Here is a 23,469-nt window from a genome sequence, read left to right on the forward strand (position 1 = left end):
AAAAACAAACATTATTGGATAGGAATTATGCATACCCTCTCGAACAGGAAGTCATTTTTCGCTGGAGCATAACCTAAATAGCACAGTGAAACAATTATTAATTAGGGCAAACATAAAAATGGCTGACAGTACTAAATATCATCAGTGATTTTAATTTCTAATCAAGTTGGTATGGAAAATTCACATGTTCCTGAATTTTTTGCAGCACAAATGTGAAGGCCTGGCTTATTAGGGATGATAGACTACTCATATCAATAAGGAATTCCTTCTTTTCCGGGAGCCTGCGCACGAGTGAGGACAAAGTGCGCAGAAAAGACAAGTATTGATCTGTGGGGCCAGTCTAGATCCTGCCAGGAGTAACGACCACCGGCGGGTGTGTCCGGGGCGTTACAACAAAGTACAGATTTATTTGAAATTATTTTATGGCTGGTAAAATTTGCGCCCCTTCAGTGCAGGATGGACTCAGTCATGAATGAGTAATGTTTTCTTGCTTTAACACAATTAAATCAGAACTTGAAGCACATGGTATGCAAAGCTTTCAAAATAATTGATAAGAACTGGAAGGGTTATCAATTTTTGAAGGCAAGGCAATAAAGAATATATCAAGCATTACTTTCACTATGTTGTACCAGTACAACAGTTGGCCTAGAGCATAAGAAAGTTCAAGTAGCTTCATTATAAACAATCTTATGGGTTGCCAAAGTACAGTGTCAATCTTTCTTATGCACTCATATGCTCATCCATATTCTAAAATAGCGAGAAGCCTGAATCATACCAAGAACTTTGGTTGTCAACTTCACTGGCCGCATCTCTTCTCCAAATCTGCAAAAGGAAAATTCAGTAGCAGTATCTCATATTATCTATGAGGAACTTGCTTTAGTTACCTTTTGATTCCTTCAGGAGGTGCTAGGAGCCATTCCGCTGTAATTTCACAAAGTTAATACATAAGTTTCTTCCCCACAGGATAATGTGGTTAATTGTACATGGTCGACATAATTCACGTTTCTACTAACCTATATCCTCAGCATTAGAGATAGTTGCAGAAACTGCTATGAATCGAACATTTGCCAATGGAGCAGATTTCATGTTGCCAAGTCGAGAAAGCATTTTTATTCTACTGACCACCGCTTCCAAGGCAGCTCCACGTGGATCATTGAGAAGATGAACTTCATCAATAAGGACCAGAGCAATATCACTGAAGAAACCCAATCCTCCATCCCTTACTCCATGACGGCTCATAGAATCGAACTTCTGCATGCAAATGTTGGTTAAAAGAAATAGGGAAATAGTTTGCAGAAGCAGAGGTTTATTTAGATCATAATAAGAAGCAAAACAAGTAGTGACATATACCTCAGGAGTGGTGAGGATCAAATCAGAATCATGTATGGCCTTCTTGTTAAAGAATTCACTATCACCAGTCATCTCCAAGCAATTTATCCCCAACGAGCCCAGCTTCACTTTCCAGTCGCGCATCTTCTCCTGCACCAACGCCTTCATGGGAGCGATATAGATCTAACCGCGCAACCCCAGTGAAGCACGGAGTGGAAATTACGATTAGTGTCCTAGCTAGACTCCCGATCTTAGCCCCAACGTTGTTTGAGAAAAGCTAGTCAGCACGTACTGTTTTCAGAGTTCCTTTTAGCAGATTGAACCACCAGTCCGTTGTGAGGAACCTCGAGAGGAGCCTCAGAATGCAAAGCTCAAACAGTACGGTCTTGCCACTCCCAGTAGGCGCAGAGACAACCATGTTTACATCCGAGAGGAAGCACACAGGGAAGCACTCGCTCTGCAAGGAGTTGAAGTACCTGCAGAGAAGACACAACGGAAGGAACTATGAATATCATCCCAACTCCATCATGCCACAGAGCAGTCCAAATTCCACCCCGCAGTGATGCCCAATTTTCCGCCATGACGAAGCTATTAGCCTACCAGTTTAGCCTCATACCCCACGAGGCTACTCAAAATCTCAAGCCACTGAATACTATCCGTGCGCGATCGTGCAGCCAAACGGAATGTTGCAGATGGACAATGTATATAGAAACAAAAAGACAACCACGGAGTTAGATGGGCGTATGCATCGCCACGCACGAACCTGAACCCAAACACGGGGCGGAACGGCGGGGGCAGGTCGGAGACACAGCGCAGCGCGTACGAGTCGCCGAGAGGCCCCATGGCGGCCATCGTCAACCTCCTGCAGAAACCGAGCGATCGGAGGTGAGGAATCCGGCACGAGGAGTATCGTCGAGCACTTGGCGCGCGCCACGATGGGAGCCGAATCGCCTTAGGATTTCCCGGCCGGATCGAGCGGCACGAGCGAGGTAGGAGACGAGAAGGGGAGGAGGAGACTTACCAGATGGTGGAAGTGGAGGTGGAAGTGGAATTCAGGTGCTGGGTTCGACGGGAGCGAGAGCGGAGTGGCTGCTTCGCGAACGGAAGGAGATGGCGACCGAAGAGAGGAGGGCGGGGAAGCCAGGGGTATGCAGATGCTTGCGGTGGTGTCTCGAGAAGGAGAGGCCCCAGCCGTTGTGATTCAAAGTTTTAAACTGTGTCGTGGATTTGTGTTCGCCGAATGCCGGAATCCCGGTGTTCACGGCCTCACAAGGAGCAGCAAGTACCGGATCATTCATTTTTATTATTTTGGTTTAAGTTTTTTTTTAACATAGTATAAACACGGACGCTCATACACTCGTCCCTATAAATACTCTATGAGAGCATCTACAACCATCAACCGAGCCCTCAAAACCGCCCTAAATGTCCGGGCGGGCTGCCCTACACACAACATCCAACCGCGAACATCCGAGCTATAAGGTGACCCCATATGGGCTGGATATGGCGAGGCCCGGACACGTCCAAGGACTGCCGCCACGTCGGATCGATATTTATTGCATCATGTTTTTATATCAATATTTATTGCATTATGGACTGTTATTACACATTATATCACAATCCTTATGTTTTTTTTCTTATTTTATAAGGTTTACATGAAGAGAGAGAATGTCTGCAGCTGAAATTCTGGACTGAAAAAGAAGCAAATATTAGAGACATATTCTGCACAACTCCAAAAGTCTTGAAACTTCACGGAGAATATTTTTTGGAATGTATAAAAAATATTGGGCGAAGAAAGCATTAGAGGAGGGCCACCTGCCAGCCACAAGGATGGAGGGCGCGACCCCGTCCTTGTGGGCCCCCTGGCAGGCCCCCGACGCCCATCTTCTGCTATATGGTGTGTTTTGACCTAAAAAATCAGAAAAAACTTGGGCAGAACTAATCTAGGGCTCTGGCGAAGCTGTTCTGCCGGGGAAACTTCCCTTCGGGAGGGGGAAATCGAAGCCATCATTATCACCAACGATCCTTTCATCAAGAGGGGGTCAATCTCCATCAACATCTTCACCAGCACCATCTCCTCTCAAACTGTAGTTCACCTCTTGTATCCGATTTCTGTCTCAAAACCTCAGATTGATACCTGTGGGTTGCTAGTAGTGTTGATCACTCCTTGTAGTTGATGCTAGTTGATTTATCCGGTGGAAGATCATATTTTCAGATCTTTAATGATAATTAATACTCCTCTGATCTTGATCATGAATATGCTTTCTGAATAGTTACGTTTGTTTCTGGGGATATGGGAGAAGTCTTGTTATAAGTAATCATGTGAATTTGGTATTTGTTCGATATTTTGATGAGATGTATGTTGTCTCTCCTCTAGTGCTTTTATGTGAACGTCGACTACATGACACTTCACCATCATTTGGGCCTAGGAGAAGGCATTGGTAAGTAATAAGTAAATGATGGGTTGCAAGAGTGACAAAAGCTTAAACCCAAGTTTATGCGTTGCTTCATAAGGGGCTGATTTGGATCCATATGTTTCATGCTATGGTTAGATTTACTTTAATTTTTCTTTCGTAGTTGCGGATGCTTGCGAGAGGGGTTAATCATAAGTGGGAGGCTTGTCCAAGGAATGGCAGCACACATCACCGGTCCACCCACATATTAAATTATCAAAGTAACGAACGTGAATCATATGAGCATGATGAAAACTAGCTTGACAGTAATTCCCATTTGTCCTCGGGAGCGCTTTGGATGTGTTTAGACAAATCTAAGATAAGAATTTTGGGACGAAGGGAGTATAAGAGTTCGTCCAGGCTTGTCCTTTGCTACAAAAAGGATTGGGCCACCTTGCTGCACCTCAGTTACTATTGTTACTTGTTACACGTTACGAATTATCTTATCACACAACCATTTGTTATCGATAATTTTAGTGCTTGCAGAGAATACCATGCTGAAAACTGCTTGTTATTTCCTTCTGCTCCTCGTTGGGTTCGACACTCTTACTTATCGAAAGGACTACGACACTCCCTATACTTATAGGTCATCAAGACTGTTTTCTGGCGCCATTGTCAGGGAGTGAAGCGCCTTTGGTAAGTGGAATTTGGTAAGGAAACATTTATATAGTGTGCTGAAATTTACTGTCACTTGTTACTATGGAAAATAATCCTTTGAGGGGCTTGTTCGGGGTATGTTCACCTCGACCGGAAGAGCAAAGAGTTGCTCCTCAACCTACTACACCTACTGAAAATATTTATTATGAAATTCTTTTGGGTGTGATAGAGAAAATGCTAGCTAATCCTTATGCATGAGATGGAACATTACATCCTGATATGCACCTAATCTATGTGGATGAAAATTATGGATTATTTAAGCTTGCAAGTATGTCTGAGAATGTTGTCAAGAAAAATGTCTTCCCTTTATCTTTGAAGGGAAAGACATTGACATGGTATAGGCTATGTGATGATATTGGATATTGGAACTAGAACCGATTGAAATTGAAATTTCATCAGAAGTTTTATCCTGTACATCTGGTTCATCGTAATCAGAATTATATATATAAATTTAGGCCTCGTGAAGGAGAAAGTATCGCTCAAGCTTGAGGAAGGCTTAAGTCAATGTTATATTTGTGACGCCCCCGATTTGACCGTACACTAATCATGCACACAAATGTGTACGACCAAGATCAAGAACTCACGGGAAGATATCACAACACAACTCTAGACACAAATTAAAATAATACAAGCTTTATATTACAAGCCAGAGGCCTCGAGGGCTCGAATACAAGAGCTCAATCATAGACGAGTCAGCGGAAGCAACAATATCTGAGTACAGACATAAGATAAACAAGTATGCCTTAAGAAGGCTAGCATAAACAAGGATACGGATCGAAAGAGGCACAGGCCTCCTGCCTGGGATAATCCTAAACTACTCCTGATCGTCGTCAGCGGGCAGCACGTAGTAGTAGGCACCTCCGATGTAGTAGGAGTCGTCGTCGAAGGTGGCGTCTGGCTCCTGGGCTCCAACATCTGGTTGCGACAACCAGGTAGAAGGGATAGGGGGAAAAGAGGGAGAAAGCAACCGTGAGTACTCATCCAAAGTACTCGCAAGCAAGGAGCTATACTACATATGTATGCATTGGTATCAACTGGAATAAGGCTATTATACGTGGACTGAACTGCAGAAAGCCGGGATAAGGGGGGATAGCTAGTCCTTTCGAAGACTACGCTTCTGGCAGCCTCCGTCTTGCAGCATGTAGAAGAGAGTAGACTGAAGTCCTCCAAGTATCATCACATAGCATAATCCTACCCGGCGATCCTCTCCTTGTCGCCCTGTTAGAGAGCGATCACCGGTTGTATCTGGCACTTGGAAGGGTGTGTGTTATTAAGTATCCGGTTCTAGTTGTCATAAGGTCAAGGTACAACTCCAAGTCGTCCTGTTACTGAAGATCACGGCTATTCGAATAGATTAACTTCCCTGCAGGGGTGCACCACATATTCCAACACGCTCGACCCCATTTGGCCGGACACACTTTCCTGGGTCATGCCCGGCCTCGGAAGATCAACACGTTGCAGCCCTACCTAGGCACAACAGAGAGGTCAGCACGCCGGTCTAAATCCTATGGCGCAGGGGTCTGGGCCCATCGCCCATTGCACACCTGCATGTTGCGTACGCGGCCGGAAGCAGAACTAGCCCCCTTAATACAAGAGCAGGCTTACGGTCCAATCCGGCGCGCGCCACTCAGTCGCTGACGTCGCGAAGGCTTCGGCTGATACCACGACGTCGAGTGCGCATAACTGTCCCCGCGTAGATGGTTAGTGCGTATAGGTCAATAGCCAGACTCAGATCAAATACCAAGATCTCGTTAAACGTGTTAAGTATCCGCGAACACCGACCAGGGCCAGGCCCACCTCTCTTCTAGGTGGTCTCAACCTGCCCTGTCGCTCTGCCACAAAGTAACAGTCGGGGGCCGTCGGGAACCCAGGCCCACCTCTACCGGGATGGAGCCACCTGCCCCTTCAGCCCCCAACTCCGAACAGTACCACAGGTAATGTAACTGTGTAAAGTATATAGTATATGTCCGTGATCACCTCCCGGAGTGATCACGGCCCAGTAGTATAGCATGGCAGACAGGCAAGAGTGTAGGGACACTGATGGAACACTAGCATCCTATGCTAAGCAGTAGGATAGCAGGTAATGGTAACAACAGTAGTAGCAAGGACAGGCTATGCATCAGGATAGGAATAACGGAAAGCAGCAACATGCTACACTACTCTAATGCAAGCAGTATAGAGAAGAGTAGGCGATATCTGGTGATCAAAGGGGGGCTTGCCTGGTTGCGCTCTGGCAAGAAGGAGGGGTCATCTTCGATGTAGTCGAACACACGGGCATCGACAGTGGTCTCGAAGTCTACCGGAAAGGAGTAATGGAGAGGGAACACAATAAATAACAGAGCAATCAAATGTAACACAAAGCAAGATGCGGCAATACGTTGTGCTAGGGGTGACCTAACGGAGGGATAGGCGATACCAGCGAAGGGGGGAAACATCCGGGGAAGTATTCCCATTGTTTTGCGTTTTCGATAGATGAACCAGAGAGGGAAAGTTGCGTGTTCGCTATGATAGGGACGTGTGACGGACGAACGGATTGCGTATTCGGATTCGTCTCGTCTTTCTGAGCAACTTTCATGTAGAAAACATTTTTATCCGAGTTACGAATTATTTTCTACGAATTTCCAAAGTTTAAAGGGTTTTTTAATTTATTTAATTCGAATATAAACAGTGAAATGTTTTTTTAACTCAGGGCTAGTCACACTCAATGACAGGTGGGGTCAAGAAACTGGGTTGACTCAGTCAACACCTTTACTAGTCAACCAATGAACAGCGCATTGGGCCCTACTTGTCATTGGCACAAACTATTGATTAGGCTTTTTAAACAAAAGGGGCCACATGTCATCTATACATAGACTATTCTAGTCATTAATTAACACCTAGTAGTACTAATCTAAGCAAGGACCGGCCGCTACTCCGGCCATGTGCACGACGCACACACAGCACACACAAGTTAGTAGGCTAGGAATTATTAACATAAGATGTCATTTTGTGATTTTTGTAGGATTTAATTCAGGCGACTTTTGAATTTGGTCCAATGGAAACAATTGAACCCTGTCAAGTGTACTACACACCCCTATAAATATTTCTCATAATAAAATTTGTTTTGCTGTTGTTTTGCAACTACACAAAGGGCTAATCAGTGTTACAGCAGCAGAGCTAGCCAGCGCTACAGTAACATTCAGCAGCTACAGTAGTATTAAGCAAAGCAGCAGCGACAGGAGCTCGACGACGCGAGCGGGGCACAGCGACCGGCCGAAACGTGGGCCGCGCGGGCGCGGGGCAGGCGCGGGACTCGGCCAAGAGCGGCTGGGCACGCACGTGCGTGGCCCGGTGAGCAGCAATACGCAGCAGCAGACATGCGACGGTCTCGGGCGAGCTCGAGGTTGAGTGCAGGGGAGCATGGCAAGGTAAGTTGGGGCGGAGTTGGCCTCCTGGGAGTGTGCCGAGCACATCTACGTGCTCGGTTGAGCCGAATAGCGGCGACGACGGGCACGGCCGCGGAGGCGAGCTCCGGACACGGCGAGCAGCTAGGCTACGGGCGCGGAAAAGATGCGCGAAGAGAGGGGAAGAAGCGGCGCTCACCGGGTGGCTCAAGGTGGCCGGCGAAAGATTAGGAGCGCAGAGGCGAGGTGGATCAACGCGGTTGCAACGGCGACGGAAGGGCGCGAGGCGATGGAGGAGTTGTGCTGCTCCCTGTGACGAAGTAGAGCGCCACGGTGAAGGAGTCGAGGTCGCCGGAGCTCCTGAACCGGTCGCGGTGATGGGTGGACGCCGGTGGCCGCGTCAGTGGCAGCGGCGCGTCGACGAGAGACGGATCTGGAGGAGGGAAGAGGCGGAGAGAGCGAGGGGAGTGACGAGCGAGTGGGGGATGGGATCGCGTGGCGCCCTTATCCCCTCCCGGCGTCGGCGTGGCAGCGCGGGGAGGTGCGCCCGGTCCGACGGGAACGAACGGGAGCGCCCCGGTCGGCTGTACAGGGGAAGGAGGCGACGGACGGAGTTAGGTGGGCTGGCTGGGTGGGAGTGGGCCGAGGCCCAGGAGGAGCCATGGGGTTGTGGCCTTTTTTTATATGTTTTGTTTTCTTTTTATAGTTTCTGTTTTTCATTAAGTTTCCTTTTATTTACTTATTTTTAGTTTTATAAAATATAAACCTAGCCCCAAAATTAGTATTATTATTTTGGATACTGCCATAATTAATTTGGCACAATAATAAAATAGGTTTGTATTTGTTTAATATTTAATGGCTTTTAATAATTGTTTAGTCACTGTTTTAATTATTTTAATGGATTTAAACATTTTATAAAAGTGTGGTTTCTTCACCACAATTACTTTTGCATTATTTGGCACAACTCGAACATTTTAGTTTTAAAGTTTAAAAGTTTTTGTTATTTGACTTTATTTTAAATTTGAACCATTTTTGAACCATCGCGAGATTAGGAACAGTAACCACGGTGACGTGGCATCATTAACAGAGGTTTACAGTAGCTTAATTATCCGGACGTCACAATTCTCCTCCACTACAAGAAATCTCGTCCCGAGATTTAAGAAGTGGTGTAAGGGGGAAAGGTCTGGTTACAAAATCCTAACGAATCTTTTCGGTCTTGGTTGCTCTTCTCAAAGTGGTCGATCCATAGCGCTGATGTCTTCATTTCTCTGCTTCAAGTCATCATGATGAAGTTGTCGTCCTTCCTTTAGTATCTTCACCGTACTTACGAAAGGGTAAGAAGGGAAAACTCTATATGGATGGATTCTAACAAGATCGAGCATCAGACGGTTAACTCAGGGAAGAAGCATAAGTGTATCTCAAATTGAAACTTAAGAAGATATCAAGAGCAAAGTAAGAAGGTACCATGAGAAGTTTCAAACGGATAGGCAATCGTTCTATGCCTAATCAGAAGGTGTAAGGGTTTCAGGGCAACGAGAATAGGTATTGCGCCTGATACCAGAATAGATTACTGGGAAAGTGGCCCCGTGAATTACATACAAAGTCAAGCGCGAGGAATTACTTTGGGGACAGTGGGTGTACAGGAGAATCAGGTTTCAATCCTAGGACCTATGGGTTATGGGCCCACATGTGGGTTAAAAGTAGGAAGGCGGTGACGATTTGCACGATCATGTAAGCAAGGCATGTCAGAGGATAGCCCGTCATCTATGTCGGCAACAACATCGATACCAAGGGCGAGGGACAAAGAGAACCATTTTCCTGCTCGTTGAACGAGGCGGACCAATAGGCAAAGTTCTCGTCCACCGGTGGTCACCGAAATGTCATCAACAATGGTAACAGGGTCTTGCTGACAGAGTTGTACACCGAGGTGTTTACATAAGCAGTAGAATAATACTGCTTAAATTATATAGACCTCAAGAAAGGTTAAATCAAACAATGGAAAGGACATATGATTATCAGATTAATCCGGCGATGGAAAGGAAAATTGTGTTTTAGTCATATAATTCAGGGATATATCCTTCCCAAGGACAAGCAGAGCATGGTATCCGTGGTAGGATATCATGTAGAAAACCCTTTTGGTAAGGGGAGAGAAATTTCATGACACTACGCATACAACGGTGTTTAGATAATTTAGCAAGAAACATTTAGCATTGGCTTCAAATGTTCTTGTTGAAATTCGAAGTACCATAGACATGCTTCGAGATAGCCTTGACATGGTCATCAGGTAAAGATCAGGCTATGGATACACAAAGGATCCATCAGGAACAACTTATAGAATAAGTCTTACAATTTCCTCATGGAAGAATGGATAACCTTACTAAAATGGAAACTATAACAGCAGGTCATCCGGCCAGGTGTGCTGGGCATGCCATCACCTTACCGGGTCATAAGAGACCAGTGCTATAACTCTTGGGAAAATGTTCCAACCATCATATCTGACCGAGATTCAGATTCGATTAGCGTCAGGATGCTTGAGAAGAAAAGGTGCAACACCAACTGACAAGATGACAATGTAAGATTCTCGGGAAATGACTATGGAAGTGAGTTCCGAGACAAGGGTTCATCATCATTAAACCAAGGAGAGGATGAGGGGGGTGGCTGATAGACTCAGCGACCATTCATCGAGAATTCCAAAAAGATGAATTTCCACAATCATGTGAACAAAGAGATAACACTTGTCAGATCAAATGATATAATGAGGTATGCTCGAGGAAAACATACCAAGTTAAACATTGGTTGAAAGGTGCACCCAAAATATGGACTTAGGTAGCATGACCAATGTTAGAATGGTGATTCGATAATCAATGGTCTAAGAATGAAATATCGACCATTAACTTCAAACAATAGGGTTTCTAGAAGTTTTGAATTCACACATCATAGTCCAGTTGTCGGTATTCCGGTTAGAAACAACAGGGAGGGACTAAGGAATGAACGGAGATGGCGAGAAGTAATAATATATCAAGAATTCTCAAGAGGTGGAGAAATTCTCACGACATTCTTAACATAACAGATGTTAATACTTCAAGGTAAAGAAGGACAATTGCTGGATAGCATGGATCTCAAGGGACAACACGAAACACGAACAAGTTTGTGTTGAACGGAAGGCAATAAGGTGGTCGATGATAACACAAATCATCGATTGGCAAGGATGGTATTTCCCATCATGAATTCGATTGATATCCTGGAAGAGTTCAGAAGGTTAATGATGATCGCGACACAATTGTCGATAGATTTCATGAAGGTGTAATCGATCAATGATGACTTCAAGTCAAAAGAATGATAAGCGGAAGGTTATTGGAACCATGGTTACGACACAAACTCGAAATCAAGCTTGCGGTTCAATTCGAAATGATATGAAGAGGAAAATCGACGTAAGCTTAGCTCATCGTCGAGAATTGTGCTCCATGAAAAAGGACCAGGTAGCACAATTAAAATTTAGCATGATAATGATATAGCCGATCGGGCTAGGAATGACTTGAAGGGTTATTAAACTCATAAGCAACGAAAATTACTTAGAGTTAATGAATCGGATTTCAGACTCGATTCACTATCAGTGTCCCTGAGTGCCTAACAACTCAGAACCCAGGGAAAAATTGAAATCAGTGAGAAATAATACTTGAAGAAGAACTCACAAGAAGTAATATGGTTCTGTGATTTTATCAAGATACCATGGGGTAATACTCGAAGGTAGAACATAATAGAGGTTGCAGGGGTGCATTGATCTGCAGAAGACAAGTGCTTTAACTAGTCCGAGAAATGGAATCAAGGAGAAAATATGATCGGAAGCACGATTGCAAAGGACCAATTCATAGATATCAAATGATATTAAATCAAGGAAATAGTTATTATTACAAGAGGCTTCCATGATAGGATCTACATCGTGTCCATGGGCATGAACACAAAGGTTCAAGGTCGACTCCCATTTCCTCAATGCATAACCTTCCATTCACCTCTCGCTTTTCGAAAATGACATTAGTTGTTGATAGTTTTACCTAGTGCAATACCAGATAAGTATGACATGTGAAATTTTTCAGGATCACATAGATTAAGGAAGGCATAGGTTCAACCCATCGAGGCATCATAGAAACATATACCACAAGCTTCAGGAGCGAATAACTCAAGCTCGGGACGAGGGCATGGTTGACAAAAGCAGGGGATACAATTTTACCAAAGGCATTATGTATCCGAGGAAAGCCCCACAAGTTTATTGAATATGAAGGACGTTGTCGGACAAAATCCAATAAGGGATCTGGTGGTCCACAAAGGATCTGATGTGAGTATCGGCACACAACCAGAGGAAGAATCAATGCAAAGACATTGGAATACAGAAACAACTGACTAACTCAAAGCTCAAATGCAAAGAAATTATGAATTCCAAGACAAAGGATAAGAAGCAATGCTCTGATTAGGGATGGATAAGTTTAATAGCCTTAGGGTATATTCGATGGCAATTTGATTGGTCGATATCCAGCTCATGCTTAAAATGGCGTCTGAGCCGGAAGAATGAATTCTAGGATCTAGTTGAGGATTGCGAGAATTCGCACTTATTGAATCAACGGGCTCAAAATGATAGTGGCAAAGGATGCCAATAAGATTACTATACTTATGGGATTAACCATAACACAAGCAAGCAAGAATTTCAAGAGCAATAAGTTGTTGAGGATTTTTGAAAGATCGAATAGCATTTCAAAGACCTTTGTGAAATACATAAATCAACTGCGATGAGCGGATACTCGCTAAGTGCGAGAAAATTATCCGTAAGGGTATTCAGGTGGCAAAGAACTGCAAGGCAGTAGGCACAAAGTATTCTTGAAACCATAGAGAAAACTTCGGGGGTGTCTTATAATAACAAGATCAACAGGGAACGATTATAAATGGAAAGTGTACGTGATTATCCATAGGGGTTTATCAATGAAAGTGAATTGCAAAAGCGATGGGCACAAGGGTCTTGAGAGAACATCTAAGAGTATCTTCGGAATCTTCTGATGCAGCATGCGATCATCTATAATAAGGGGCTCTCTGGAAGGAGTAGTTACGAGAACCTAGAGTCAGATTTAGTAAAACCATTTAACCCGAATAGAAGAGAGATCAGAGTCCCAGAGTATAGATCGAGGAGTAAAAGATCCTAATACCATCCGAATGGCGACGTGGACCCGTAAGGCACACAACCATGTTAGTAAAAAATTTGCAATGTCTAGACTCGACTTCGGCCAAGGAGTGTGGAAGGGGGATTCCTACAGGAAGTCGGCTTTGATACCAACTTGTGACGCCCCCGATTTGACCGTACACTAATCATGCATGCAAATGTGAACAACCAAGATCAGGAACTCACAGGAAGATATCACAACACAACTCTAGACACAAATTAAAATAATACAAGCTTTATATTACAAGCCAGGGGCCTCGAGGGCTCGAATACAAGAGCTCAATCATAGACGAGTCAGCGGAAGCAACAATATCTGAGTACAGACATAAGATAAACAAGTATGCCTTAAGAAGGCTAGCATAAACAGGGATACAGATCGAAAGAGGCGCAGGCCTCCTGCCTGGGATCCTCCTAAACTACTCCTGGTCGTCGTCAGGGGGCAGCACATAGTAGTAGGCACCTCCGGTGTAGTAGGAGTCGTCGTCGAAGGTGGCGTCTGGCTCCTAGGCTCCAACATCTGGTTGCGACAACCAGGTAGAAGGGATAGGGGGAAAAGAGGGAGAAAGCAACCGTGAGTACTCATCCAAAGTACTCACAAGCAAGGAGCTATACTACATATGTATGCATTGGTATCAACTGGAATAAGGCTATTATACGTGGACTGAACTGCAAAAAGCCGAGATAAGGGGGGATAGCTAGTCCTTTCAAAGACTACGCTTCTGGCAGCCTTCGTCTTGCAGCATGTAGAAGAGAGTAGACTGAAGTCCTCCAAGTATCATCACATAGCATAATCCTACCCGGCGATCCTCTCCTCGTCGCCCTGTTAGAGAGAGATCACCGGTTGTATCTGACACTTGGAAGGGTGTGTGTTATTAAGTATCCGGTTCTAGTTGTCATAAGGTCAAGGTACAACTCCAAGTCGTCCTGTTACCGAAGATCACGGCTATTCGAATAGATTAACTTCCCTGCATGGGTGCACCACATATCCCAACACGCTCGATCCCATTTGGCCGGACACACTTTCCTGGGTCATGCCCGGCCTCGGAAGATCAACACGTTGCAGCCCTACCTAGGCACAACAGAGAGGTCAGCACGCCGGTCTAAATCCTATGGCGCAGGGGTCTGGGCCCATCGCCCATTGCACACCTGCACGTTGCGTACGTGGCCGGAAGCAGAACTAGCTCCCTTAATACAAGAGCAGGTTTACGGTCCAATCCGGCGCGCGCCACTCAATCGCTGACGTCACGAAGGCTTTGGCTGATACCACGACGTCGAGTGCCCATAACTGTCCCCGCGTAGATGGTTAGTGCGTATAGATCAATAGCCAGACTCAGATCAAATACCAAGATCTCGTTAAACGTGTTAAGTATCCGCGAACACCGACCAGGGCCAGGCCCACCTCTCTCCTAGGTGGTCTCAACCTGCCCTGTCGCTCCGCCACAAAGTAACAGTCGGGGGCCGTCGAGAACCCAGGCCCACCTCTACCGGGATGGAGCCACCTGCCCCTTCAGCCCCCAACTCCGAACAGTACCACAGGTAATGTAACTGTGTAAAGTATATAGTATATGCCCGTGATCACCTCCCGAAGTGATCATGGCCCAGTAGTATAGCATGGTAGACAGACAAGAGTGTAGGGCCACTGATGGAACACTAGCATCCTATACTAAGCAGTAGGATAGCAGGTAATGGTAACAACAGTAGTAGCAAGGACAGGCTATGCATCAGGATAGGAATAACGAAAAGCAGTAACATGCTACACTACTCTAATGCAAGCAGTATAGAGAAGAGTAGGCGATATCTGGTGATCAAAGGGGGGGGCTTGCCTGGTTGCTCTGGCAAGAAGGAGGGGTCATCTTCGATGTAGTCGAACACACGGACATCGGCAGCGGTCTCGGAGTCTACCGGAAAGGAGTAACGGAGAGGGAACACAATAAATAACAGAGCAATCAAATGTAACACAAAGCAAGACGCGACAATACGTTGTGCTAGGGGTGACCTAACGTAGGGATAGGCGATACCGGCGAAGGGGGGAAACATCCGGGGAAGTATTCCCATTGTTTCGTATTTTCGGGCAGATGAACCGGAGAGGGAAAGTTGCGTGTTCGCTATGCTAGGGACGTGTGACGGACGAACGGATTGCGTATCCGAATTCGTCTCGTCTTTCTGAGCAACTTTCATGTAGAAAACATTTTCATCCGAGTTACGGATTATTTTCTACTAATTTCCAAAGTTTAAAGGGTTTTTTCAATTTATTTAATTCGAATATAAACAGTGAAATGTTTTTTTAACTCAGCAGGGGCTAGTCACACTCAATGACAGGTGGGGTCAAGGAACTGGGTTGAGTCAGTCAACACGTTTACTAGTCAACCAATGAACAGCGCATTGGGCCCTACTTGTTATTGGCACAAACTATTGATTAGGATTTTTAAACAAAAGGGGCCACATGTCATCTATACATAGACTATTCTAGTCATTAATTAACACCTAGTAGTACTAATCTAAGCAAGGACCGGCCACTACTCCGGCCATGTGCACGACGCACACACAACACACACAAGTTAGTAGGCTAGGAGTTATGAACATAAGATGTCATTTTGTGATTTTTGTAGGATTTAATTCAGGCGACTTTTGAATTTGGTCCAATGAAAAGAATTGAACCCTGTCAAGTGTACTACACACCCCTATAAATATTTCTCATAATAAAATTTGTTTTGCTGTTGTTTTGCAACTACACAAAGGGCTAATCAGTGTTACAGTAGCAGAGCTAGCCAGCGCTACAGTAACATTCAGCAGCTACAGTAGTATTAAGCAAAGCAGCAGCGACAGGAGCTCGGCGACGCGAGCGGGGCGCAACGGCCGGCCGAAACGTGGGCAGCGCGGGCGCGGGGCAGGCGCGGGACTCGGCCAAGAGCGGCTAGGCACGCACGAGCGTGGCCCGGTGAGCAGCAATACGCAGCAGCAGACATGCGACGGTCTCGGGCGAGCTCGAGGTTGAGTGCAGGGGAGCATGGCAAGGCGAGTTGGGGCGGAGTTGGCCTCCTGGGAGTGTGCCGAGCACATCTACGTGCTCGGTTGAGCCGAATAGCGGCGACGACGGGCACGGCCGCGGAGGCGAGCTCCGGACACGGCGAGCAGCTAGGCTACGGGCGCGGAAAAGATGCGCGAAGAGAGGGGAAGAAGCGGCACTCACCGGGTGGCTCAAGGTGGCCGGCGAAAGATTAGGAGCGCAGAGGCGAGGTGGATCAACGCGGTTGCAGCGGCGTCGATAGACGGAAGGGCGCGAGGCGATGGAGGAGTTGTGCTGCTCCCCGTGACGAAGTAGAGCGCCACGGTGAAGGAGTCGAGGTCGCCGGAGCTCCTGAACCGGTCGCGGTGATGGGTGGACGCCGGTAGACGCGTCAGTGGCAGCGGCGCGTCGACGAGAGACGGATCTGGAGGAAGGAAGAGGCGGAGAGAGCGAGGGGAGTGACGAGCGAATGGGGGATGGGATCGCGTGGCGCCCTTATCCCCTCCCGGCGTCGGCGTGGCAGCGCGGGGAGGTGCGCCCGGTCCGACGGGAATGAACGGGAGCGCCCCGGTCGGCTGTACAGGGAAAGGAGGCGACGGACGGAGTTAGGTGGGCTGGCTGGGTGGGAGTGGGCCGAGGCCCAGGAGGAGCCATGGGGTTGTGACCTTTTTTTTATATGTTTTGTTTTCTTTTTATAGTTTCTGTTTTTCAATTAAGTTTCCTTTTATTTACTTATTTTTAGTTTTATAAAATATAAACCTAGCCCCAAAATTAGTATTATTATTTAGGATACTGGCATAATTAATTTGGCACAATAATAAAATAGGTTTCTATTTGTTTAATATTTAACGGCTTTTAATAATTGTTTTAGTCACTGTTTTAATTATTTTAATGGATTTAAACATTTTATAAAAGTGTGGTTTCTTCACCACAATTACTTTTGCATTATTTGGCACAACTCGAACATTTTAGTTTTAAAGTTTAAAAGTTTTTGTTATTTGACTTTATTTTAAATTTGAATCATTTTTGAACCATCGCGAGATTAGGAACAGTAACCGCGGTGACGTGGCATCATTAACAGAGGTTTACAGTAGCTTAATTATCTGGATGTCACAATATTCATGCCCCAATCATGAGCTCTCAAGAGAAATTATTATTCAGAACTTTTATGCTCGACTTTCTCATAATGATCGATCCTTGCTCGATACTTCTTGTACTGGTTCTTTTATGAAGAAGGATATTGAATTCAAATGGGATTTATTGGAAGAATTAAACGCAATTATGAAGATTGGGAACTTGACGAGGTAAGGAGTCAGGTATAAACCATAAGTTTGATTGTGTTAAATCTTTTATGGATACCGATGCTTTTCGTGATTTTAGCACTAAATATGGACTTGACTCTGATATAGTATCTTCTTTCTGTGAATCATTTGCTACTCATGTTGACCTCCCTAAGGAGAAGTGGTTTAAATATCATCCCCCCATTAAAGTGAAAGTAGTAGAACCTATTAAAGTTTAATAAGAAACTATTACTTACAATGTTGATCCTATTGTTTCTACTGCTTATATTGAGAAACCACATTTTCCTGTTAGAATAAAGGATCATGCGAAAGCTTCAACTGTGGTTCGTAAGAGTTATACTAGAACACCTACACCTCCTGAACAAATTAAAGTTGAACCTAGTATTGCTATGGTTAAAGATCTCTTGGTTGATAATATTGATGGGCATGCTATTTATTTCTGTGATGAAGCTGCTAGAATTACTAAACCCGATATTAAAGATAAACATAGACATGTCGGCATGCCTATTGTTTCTGTTAAAATTGGAGATCATTGTTATCATGGCTTGTGTGATGTGGGTGCTAGTGTGAGTGCAATTTCTTATACTCTATATGAAGAAATTATGAATGATATTGCACCTGCTGAGATAGAAGATATTGATGTGACTGTTAAGCTTGCTAATAGAGATACTATATCACCAGTTCGGATTGTGTCATGGTTTTGTCACGGCAGATGTCCTCGTGAAAGGACTTAGTCGTGGAGCCATCGCAACGGGTTAGCTTGAAGGGGTTAAAGCAGACAAGGGGCGCGACGAATTATACTGGTTCAGCCCCTTATGATGAAGGTAAAAGCCTACGTCCAGTTGTGTGGAATTGCTTGGGGTTCGATGACCAGGGAGGGAATCCACTTTGCCTGGCTCTCGAGTTATCGTTTGTTGTCTGTCCCTAAACCGCCACCGGGTCATTGCTTTATATACAGAGGCTGACGCCCGACGGTTTACAGAATCCCGAAGCCGGCTCATAAACGTGCCTGGCTCGGTTTCTACCTTTCCTTGCCTTACAACATAAGTTACATATCATATGGTGGTTTATCTACGGGCCCTAATCCGCCTTTGGGCCCTGGGCCTTCATGTAGATCTCCTTTGTAAAGCGCCATACCGCTTGTCTTCACGGGCTTCAGACATGACTAACTCCTTATGGGCATAAACCGTCCCCTCATGGTCGGTTTATACTTAATAGTAATATCCCCAACATTAGGCCCCAGATTGATTTGAACTCGTTCATGGCAATCTTCAACACTTCGAAAAATTCCTCCTTCTGCACCTTCGCACAGATCTTGTAAACCGCCATGACGTCATCTTCCAGGTTCGCAATAAACCGCCATGACGTCACCTGTTCATTAAAATCGAAGATAACCTTCATTAATGATCCTCCAACAATCGAGGCAACAACCTTGCTGCACATCCATTTTTGGGCTCCTCAATTTCCGCGCCTGTCGCTTATCTCCTTGTCTTATAGATAGGGCCGAGGGTCCCTTTCCTTTCCTCCCGTTGCCTCTTCGCCTCTCTTCTATCTTGTGTTGCCTCAGCACCCGAGCGCTGCTGCCGTCGTCGACCTTCGCTTCTGCCTCAACTCCGGCCGCTGCATCACCCTGACCGTACCAGAAAAACGCGACGCGCCTCCGCGGCTTCAACAGCTTCAGTAAGTCGTTCTTCCTTTCCTCTGTAGATTCGCTAGGGTTCACGTGAGTTCATAGAAAAACTTCATGGTGTTCTTCCCTTGTTCTTCATTAGATCCTATGCAATGAACTCCAAACTTGATGTACTTCCATGCGGTAGTAATGATAACCCTTATTTCATCATCAAACCATGTTTTTTGTGCGTAAAAATCCGATCTGGAACTTCACAAACTGCTTAGGCACCAACTTTTTAGGTCTAAATATTTTCCTTTTCCTGACATGTGGTAGATCTGAATTTCTAATGTAAAACTATGAAACTTGTTGTTACGACATATCTCTCTCAAGGTAGTTTTGGTGATTGATGACAACATGTTTGCGGACTAATCTTGTGCTTTGAATAATTCACAGATTCTCCCCTGGCACGAGATGTTTCCTTCCCCTCGGAGTGTATTTCAAGACGGTGTAGCTCTTTCGTTTCTTTCTCGGTGGACTAGTTGCGTAGAGGGCATCATACTATCAAGAGGGGGTCCGCTGGGGTATTGCATGGGTGGAATCAACACGTACACATCAGCTTCTCACCCTCCGAGCTTTTCCATTCCATTGTAGAGATCTCTCCTCTCCTCCTTGTCCTGTCTGGGTCCAAGCGGTAGTACCGCGCAACCCAGCGGTAGTACCGTTGAGGAGCCACAAGTGGCAGTACCGCTCCACAGCGGTAGTACCGCCCGTGGCTCCACAGCAGTAGTACTGCTGGGGTGCCTGGCACCTCCTCCTCGTCCTCAGCCTCTTTGGAGAGATTCTCTCTCTCTCTCTCTTCTGTGCCCCAGCGGTAGTAACGCACTACCAGCGGTAGTACGGCCGAAGGGTCACAAGCGGCAGTACCGCTCCACGGCGGTAGTACCGCCCGTGACCCCGCTGCCGTAGTATTGCTGGGCCGTGTGGCTCCTACCGCCTCGACTCGAGGGGTCTTTTTCTCGTGTCGGGTTTTGCGGCACTAGTTGCGGTTGTAGAGGCGGTAGTACCGTTCCAGGAGTGGTAGTACCGCCCCTACCATCGCGGTAGTACCGCGTTGGGTCCTATTCCCTACTAGTCTCCTCTGCGCGGTAGTGCCACTGGCTGGCACGGCAGTACCGCTGACCTGGCGGTAGTACCGCCCCCTCTCAGCGGTAGTACCGCCCTGTGCGGGGCTGGTTGGTGAGGGGCAACGGGTGGATTGTTGCCCCCACTATAAAAGGGAGTCCCCTTCTTCTCTTTGACCTACCTCTTCCTCCCCCAAGCTCCATTTATTGCTCAAGCTCCATTAAATGCTCCAAGCTCCATTTTCGCCCGATCTATCTCTCTAGCCAATCAAACTTGTTGATTTGCTCGGGAGTGGTTGAGAAGGCCCCGATCTACACTTCCACCAAGGGATTTTCGATTCCCCCACTCATCCCTAGCGGATCTTGTTACTCTTGGGTGTTTGAGCACCCTAGACGGTTGAGGTCACCATGGAGCCATAATCCATTGTGGTGAAGCTTCATGGTTTTGTTGGGAGCCTCCGATTAAGTTGTGGAGATTGCCCCAACCTTGTTTGTAAAGGTTCGGTCGCCGCCTTCAAGGGCACCAATAGTGGAATCACGACATCTCGCATTGTGTGAGGGCGTGAGGAGAATACGGTGGCCCTAGTGGCTTCTTGGGGAGCATCGTGCCTCCACACCGCTCCAACGGAGACGTACTTCCCCTCAAAGGGAAGGAACTTCAGTAACACATCCTCGTCTTCACCGGATCCACTCTTGGTTATCTCTTACCTTTACTTTTGCAAGCTCTTTAGTGTTACTTCTCTTGCTTGCTAGCTTGCTTGTTGGTTTTGCATCATATAGGTTGCTCACCTAGTTGCACATCTAGACAACCTACTTTGATGCAAAGTTTAATTTGATAAAGAAAAGTTAAAAATTGGTAGTTGCCTATTCACCCCCCCTCTAGTCAACCATATCGATCCTTTCAATTGGTATCAGAGCCTCGTCTCTTTTTAAGGACTTTACCGTCCAAAGAGTATGGTTGATACCGTAGACGGTGTGGAGGAACACTCCGGTGTGAATCTAATCTCGTCCACGGGCGATGGGGGAACCTGGTCTCTCGTGAGGAATTCAATATGGCCTTAGAGACATTGAAGACCTCCATGACGTCCGAGGTTGAAAGCATGTTTACTAAATTTCTTGAGGGGCTTAAACTTTCCACCGCACCGTTGAAAGTGGGTGATCCCACCAACAAGGTGATGGATGTTATCCCCGACAAGGGGGAAGCTAGTAGTGGAAAGGCTCCATCTTCTAGTGGTAAAAATGGCACCGACATCTTTGCCCATGTGGAACCACCACTTGTTTATGGCAGACCGGTTCCTTCCACTCATTTGAATCATGCCGGTCCTCCCCCTAAGATTGTGAAAAATGAGGACTTTGATTCTTGGGTTTACCGCTTTAAATGTCGTTTAAATCATGTGAACACTAACCTTTGGAGAATCATTGAAGAAGGTTTTTATCCGCATGATCCAAGCAACTTCACTCCTCGAGAAGCCGCGGATAATCAATTCAATGAGAATGCTCTATTCATCATTCAAGATGCAATTCCACCTGAAGACCTACCTCATCTTCGTCCCTTCGCCTTGGCCAAAGATGCATGGCATTGTGTTGTCTCTCTCTATCGGGGAAGCGCAAGCATTCAACGCTCCAACTATGAAGTGGTACAAGATGAGGCCGATGAGTTTGCTATGAAAGAAGATGAAGAACCTCGTGAGCTTTACCGGAGAGTAACCAAACTCGCGGTCTCACTACGAGATCACGGGAGCAAGGACACGGATGACAATTGGATCAAGCGCAAATTCCTCAAGGCAATGATGCCCTACCACAAGGCCATGTCCTCCGTCATTCGTCAAAGACCGGACTTCCACACTTTGACCTCAAGCGAAGTGTTGGATGAGTTTGTGGCCATGAACATTTTGGACAAGACCGCCGACAATGCGGTGCTCCATTCTCAATGGGCAAAGAAGCCTAACCTTGCATTGAAGGCCAAGCTCATCGTTAAAGAAGAAGAAGAGGAAGAAGAGGAGAGCAACCCCGAAGATACGAAGTATGCATATCATAAACACATGGCACTTGCTTCAAGGAAATTTTGGAGCAAGAAAAACTCGAGGCCAAACTTTAGCAAAAACAACTCGAGTGGCACGAGGGGCAAGCAACGTGTAAGGACTTGCTACAATTGCGGCAACATGTGTCATTTTGTTGCGGAATGCCCGTATGAGAAGAGGGAAGACAATGGTGGCAAGCTCATCCAGAAGGACAAGGCCAAGTCGTTCCCCAACAAGAACAACTTCACCAAGAAGACTCCTCCCAAGGCATTGGTTGTACAAGAAGAGTACAATGAGGATGATGACGATGATGAAGATGATGAGTCGGTTGCCATGGCCTCCGTTGCCATTGCGACAACTTCACGGGTGTCTCTCTTCGACTCACCCAATGAGAGCATCACCGCCAAGTGCCTCATGGCTAAAGCCACCAACAAGGTAACCCCCAATATCAAAACTACCATCATTAATCATCCTTCTCCGACGGATAGCATTAATGAACTTGAGGGAGCTAATGTGGAGGCTAACGAGTTTGAGGCCTTTATGGGCAAATTCAAGGGAAAATCCAAGAAGCACTTTCTTGCTCTCTTGGAACAACTTGGTGAAGCCAATGACATGATCGAGGCTCACGAAGACACCATCACTAAGATGGAAGGGCATAGTCGTGACTATGCCGATGAGATTTCGGATCTTTCCAATGCTCTTGGGGAAGAGCGTGGTCTTCGTTTGGCTCTTGAGGAGTCACACAACGTTGATCATGCTAAGTTAAAGAAAGATTATGATCATGTCCTCATAGTTTCTCATGTGCTAAACTCCGAGAAGGCCGAACTTGAGGTTGATCTTGCTAGACTCAAAGAGGAGTTTGATCTACTTGACAAGGCTCACAAGGTCTTGAAGGGTGCTCATTCTAGCCTCAAAGAGTCTCATGATCAACTTCAAGTAAAGCTAACCAAGGAAAATGCCACTTTCCCTCGTATGATGTTAATTGATAATGCAAATGCTACTAACCCGTGTTGTGAGCACGTGCATCTCGTTGAGGAGAACTCTAAGCTAAAGGGGAAACTTGAGAGAGGTCTTGTGACTTTCATACAAGGCAAGAAGAACCTCAACGATCTCTTGATCAACCAAAAGGGAGTTGTGGCCAAGGAAGGGGTTGGGTACGTGCCCAACTCCAAGAACAAGAAGAAGAATGACAAGACCAAACGACCTCCTCCTCTCATGCAAACCTTTGTGAAGGAGGGAGAGAGTGCCTCTGAGGAGAAGAAGAAGAACAATGTCAAGAAGGGCAATGTCACCCCTCCCAACAAAGCCGGCGATTTTAATCCTTCTTATGTGTTATGCCGTGCTAGTGATGGGCATGTTTATGCCAAATTTGTTGGTTCTCC

General features: G+C 45.9%; 1 protein-coding gene across 2 annotated transcripts in view; it reads right to left on the reverse strand.

The window, feature by feature from the left end:
• Positions 1 to 2,550, reverse strand: part of LOC123085803 (ATP-dependent DNA helicase MER3 homolog) — a 9,295-nt gene extending 6,745 nt beyond the window's left edge. The window contains exons 1-8 of one of the 2 annotated variants that reach the window (XM_044507514.1): positions 2,351 to 2,550; positions 2,093 to 2,191; positions 1,622 to 1,805; positions 1,351 to 1,512; positions 1,014 to 1,251; positions 885 to 921; positions 776 to 822; positions 36 to 73 (exon numbers count right to left, since the gene is read on the reverse strand). In XM_044507514.1, coding sequence (XP_044363449.1) covers positions 36 to 73; positions 776 to 822; positions 885 to 921; positions 1,014 to 1,251; positions 1,351 to 1,512; positions 1,622 to 1,805; positions 2,093 to 2,181 — 795 coding nt within the window. In that variant the 5' untranslated portion in view covers positions 2,182 to 2,191; positions 2,351 to 2,550. The remainder of the gene's footprint in view (positions 1 to 35; positions 74 to 775; positions 823 to 884; positions 922 to 1,013; positions 1,252 to 1,350; positions 1,513 to 1,621; positions 1,806 to 2,092; positions 2,192 to 2,350) is intronic. The other variant, XM_044507513.1, reaches the window with a different exon arrangement.
• Between the last annotated feature and the right edge of the window lie 20,919 nt (positions 2,551 to 23,469).

The sequence above is a fragment of the Triticum aestivum genome, chromosome 4A (assembly GCF_018294505.1).
Source record: "Triticum aestivum cultivar Chinese Spring chromosome 4A, IWGSC CS RefSeq v2.1, whole genome shotgun sequence".
NCBI lineage: Eukaryota > Viridiplantae > Streptophyta > Magnoliopsida > Poales > Poaceae > Triticum > Triticum aestivum.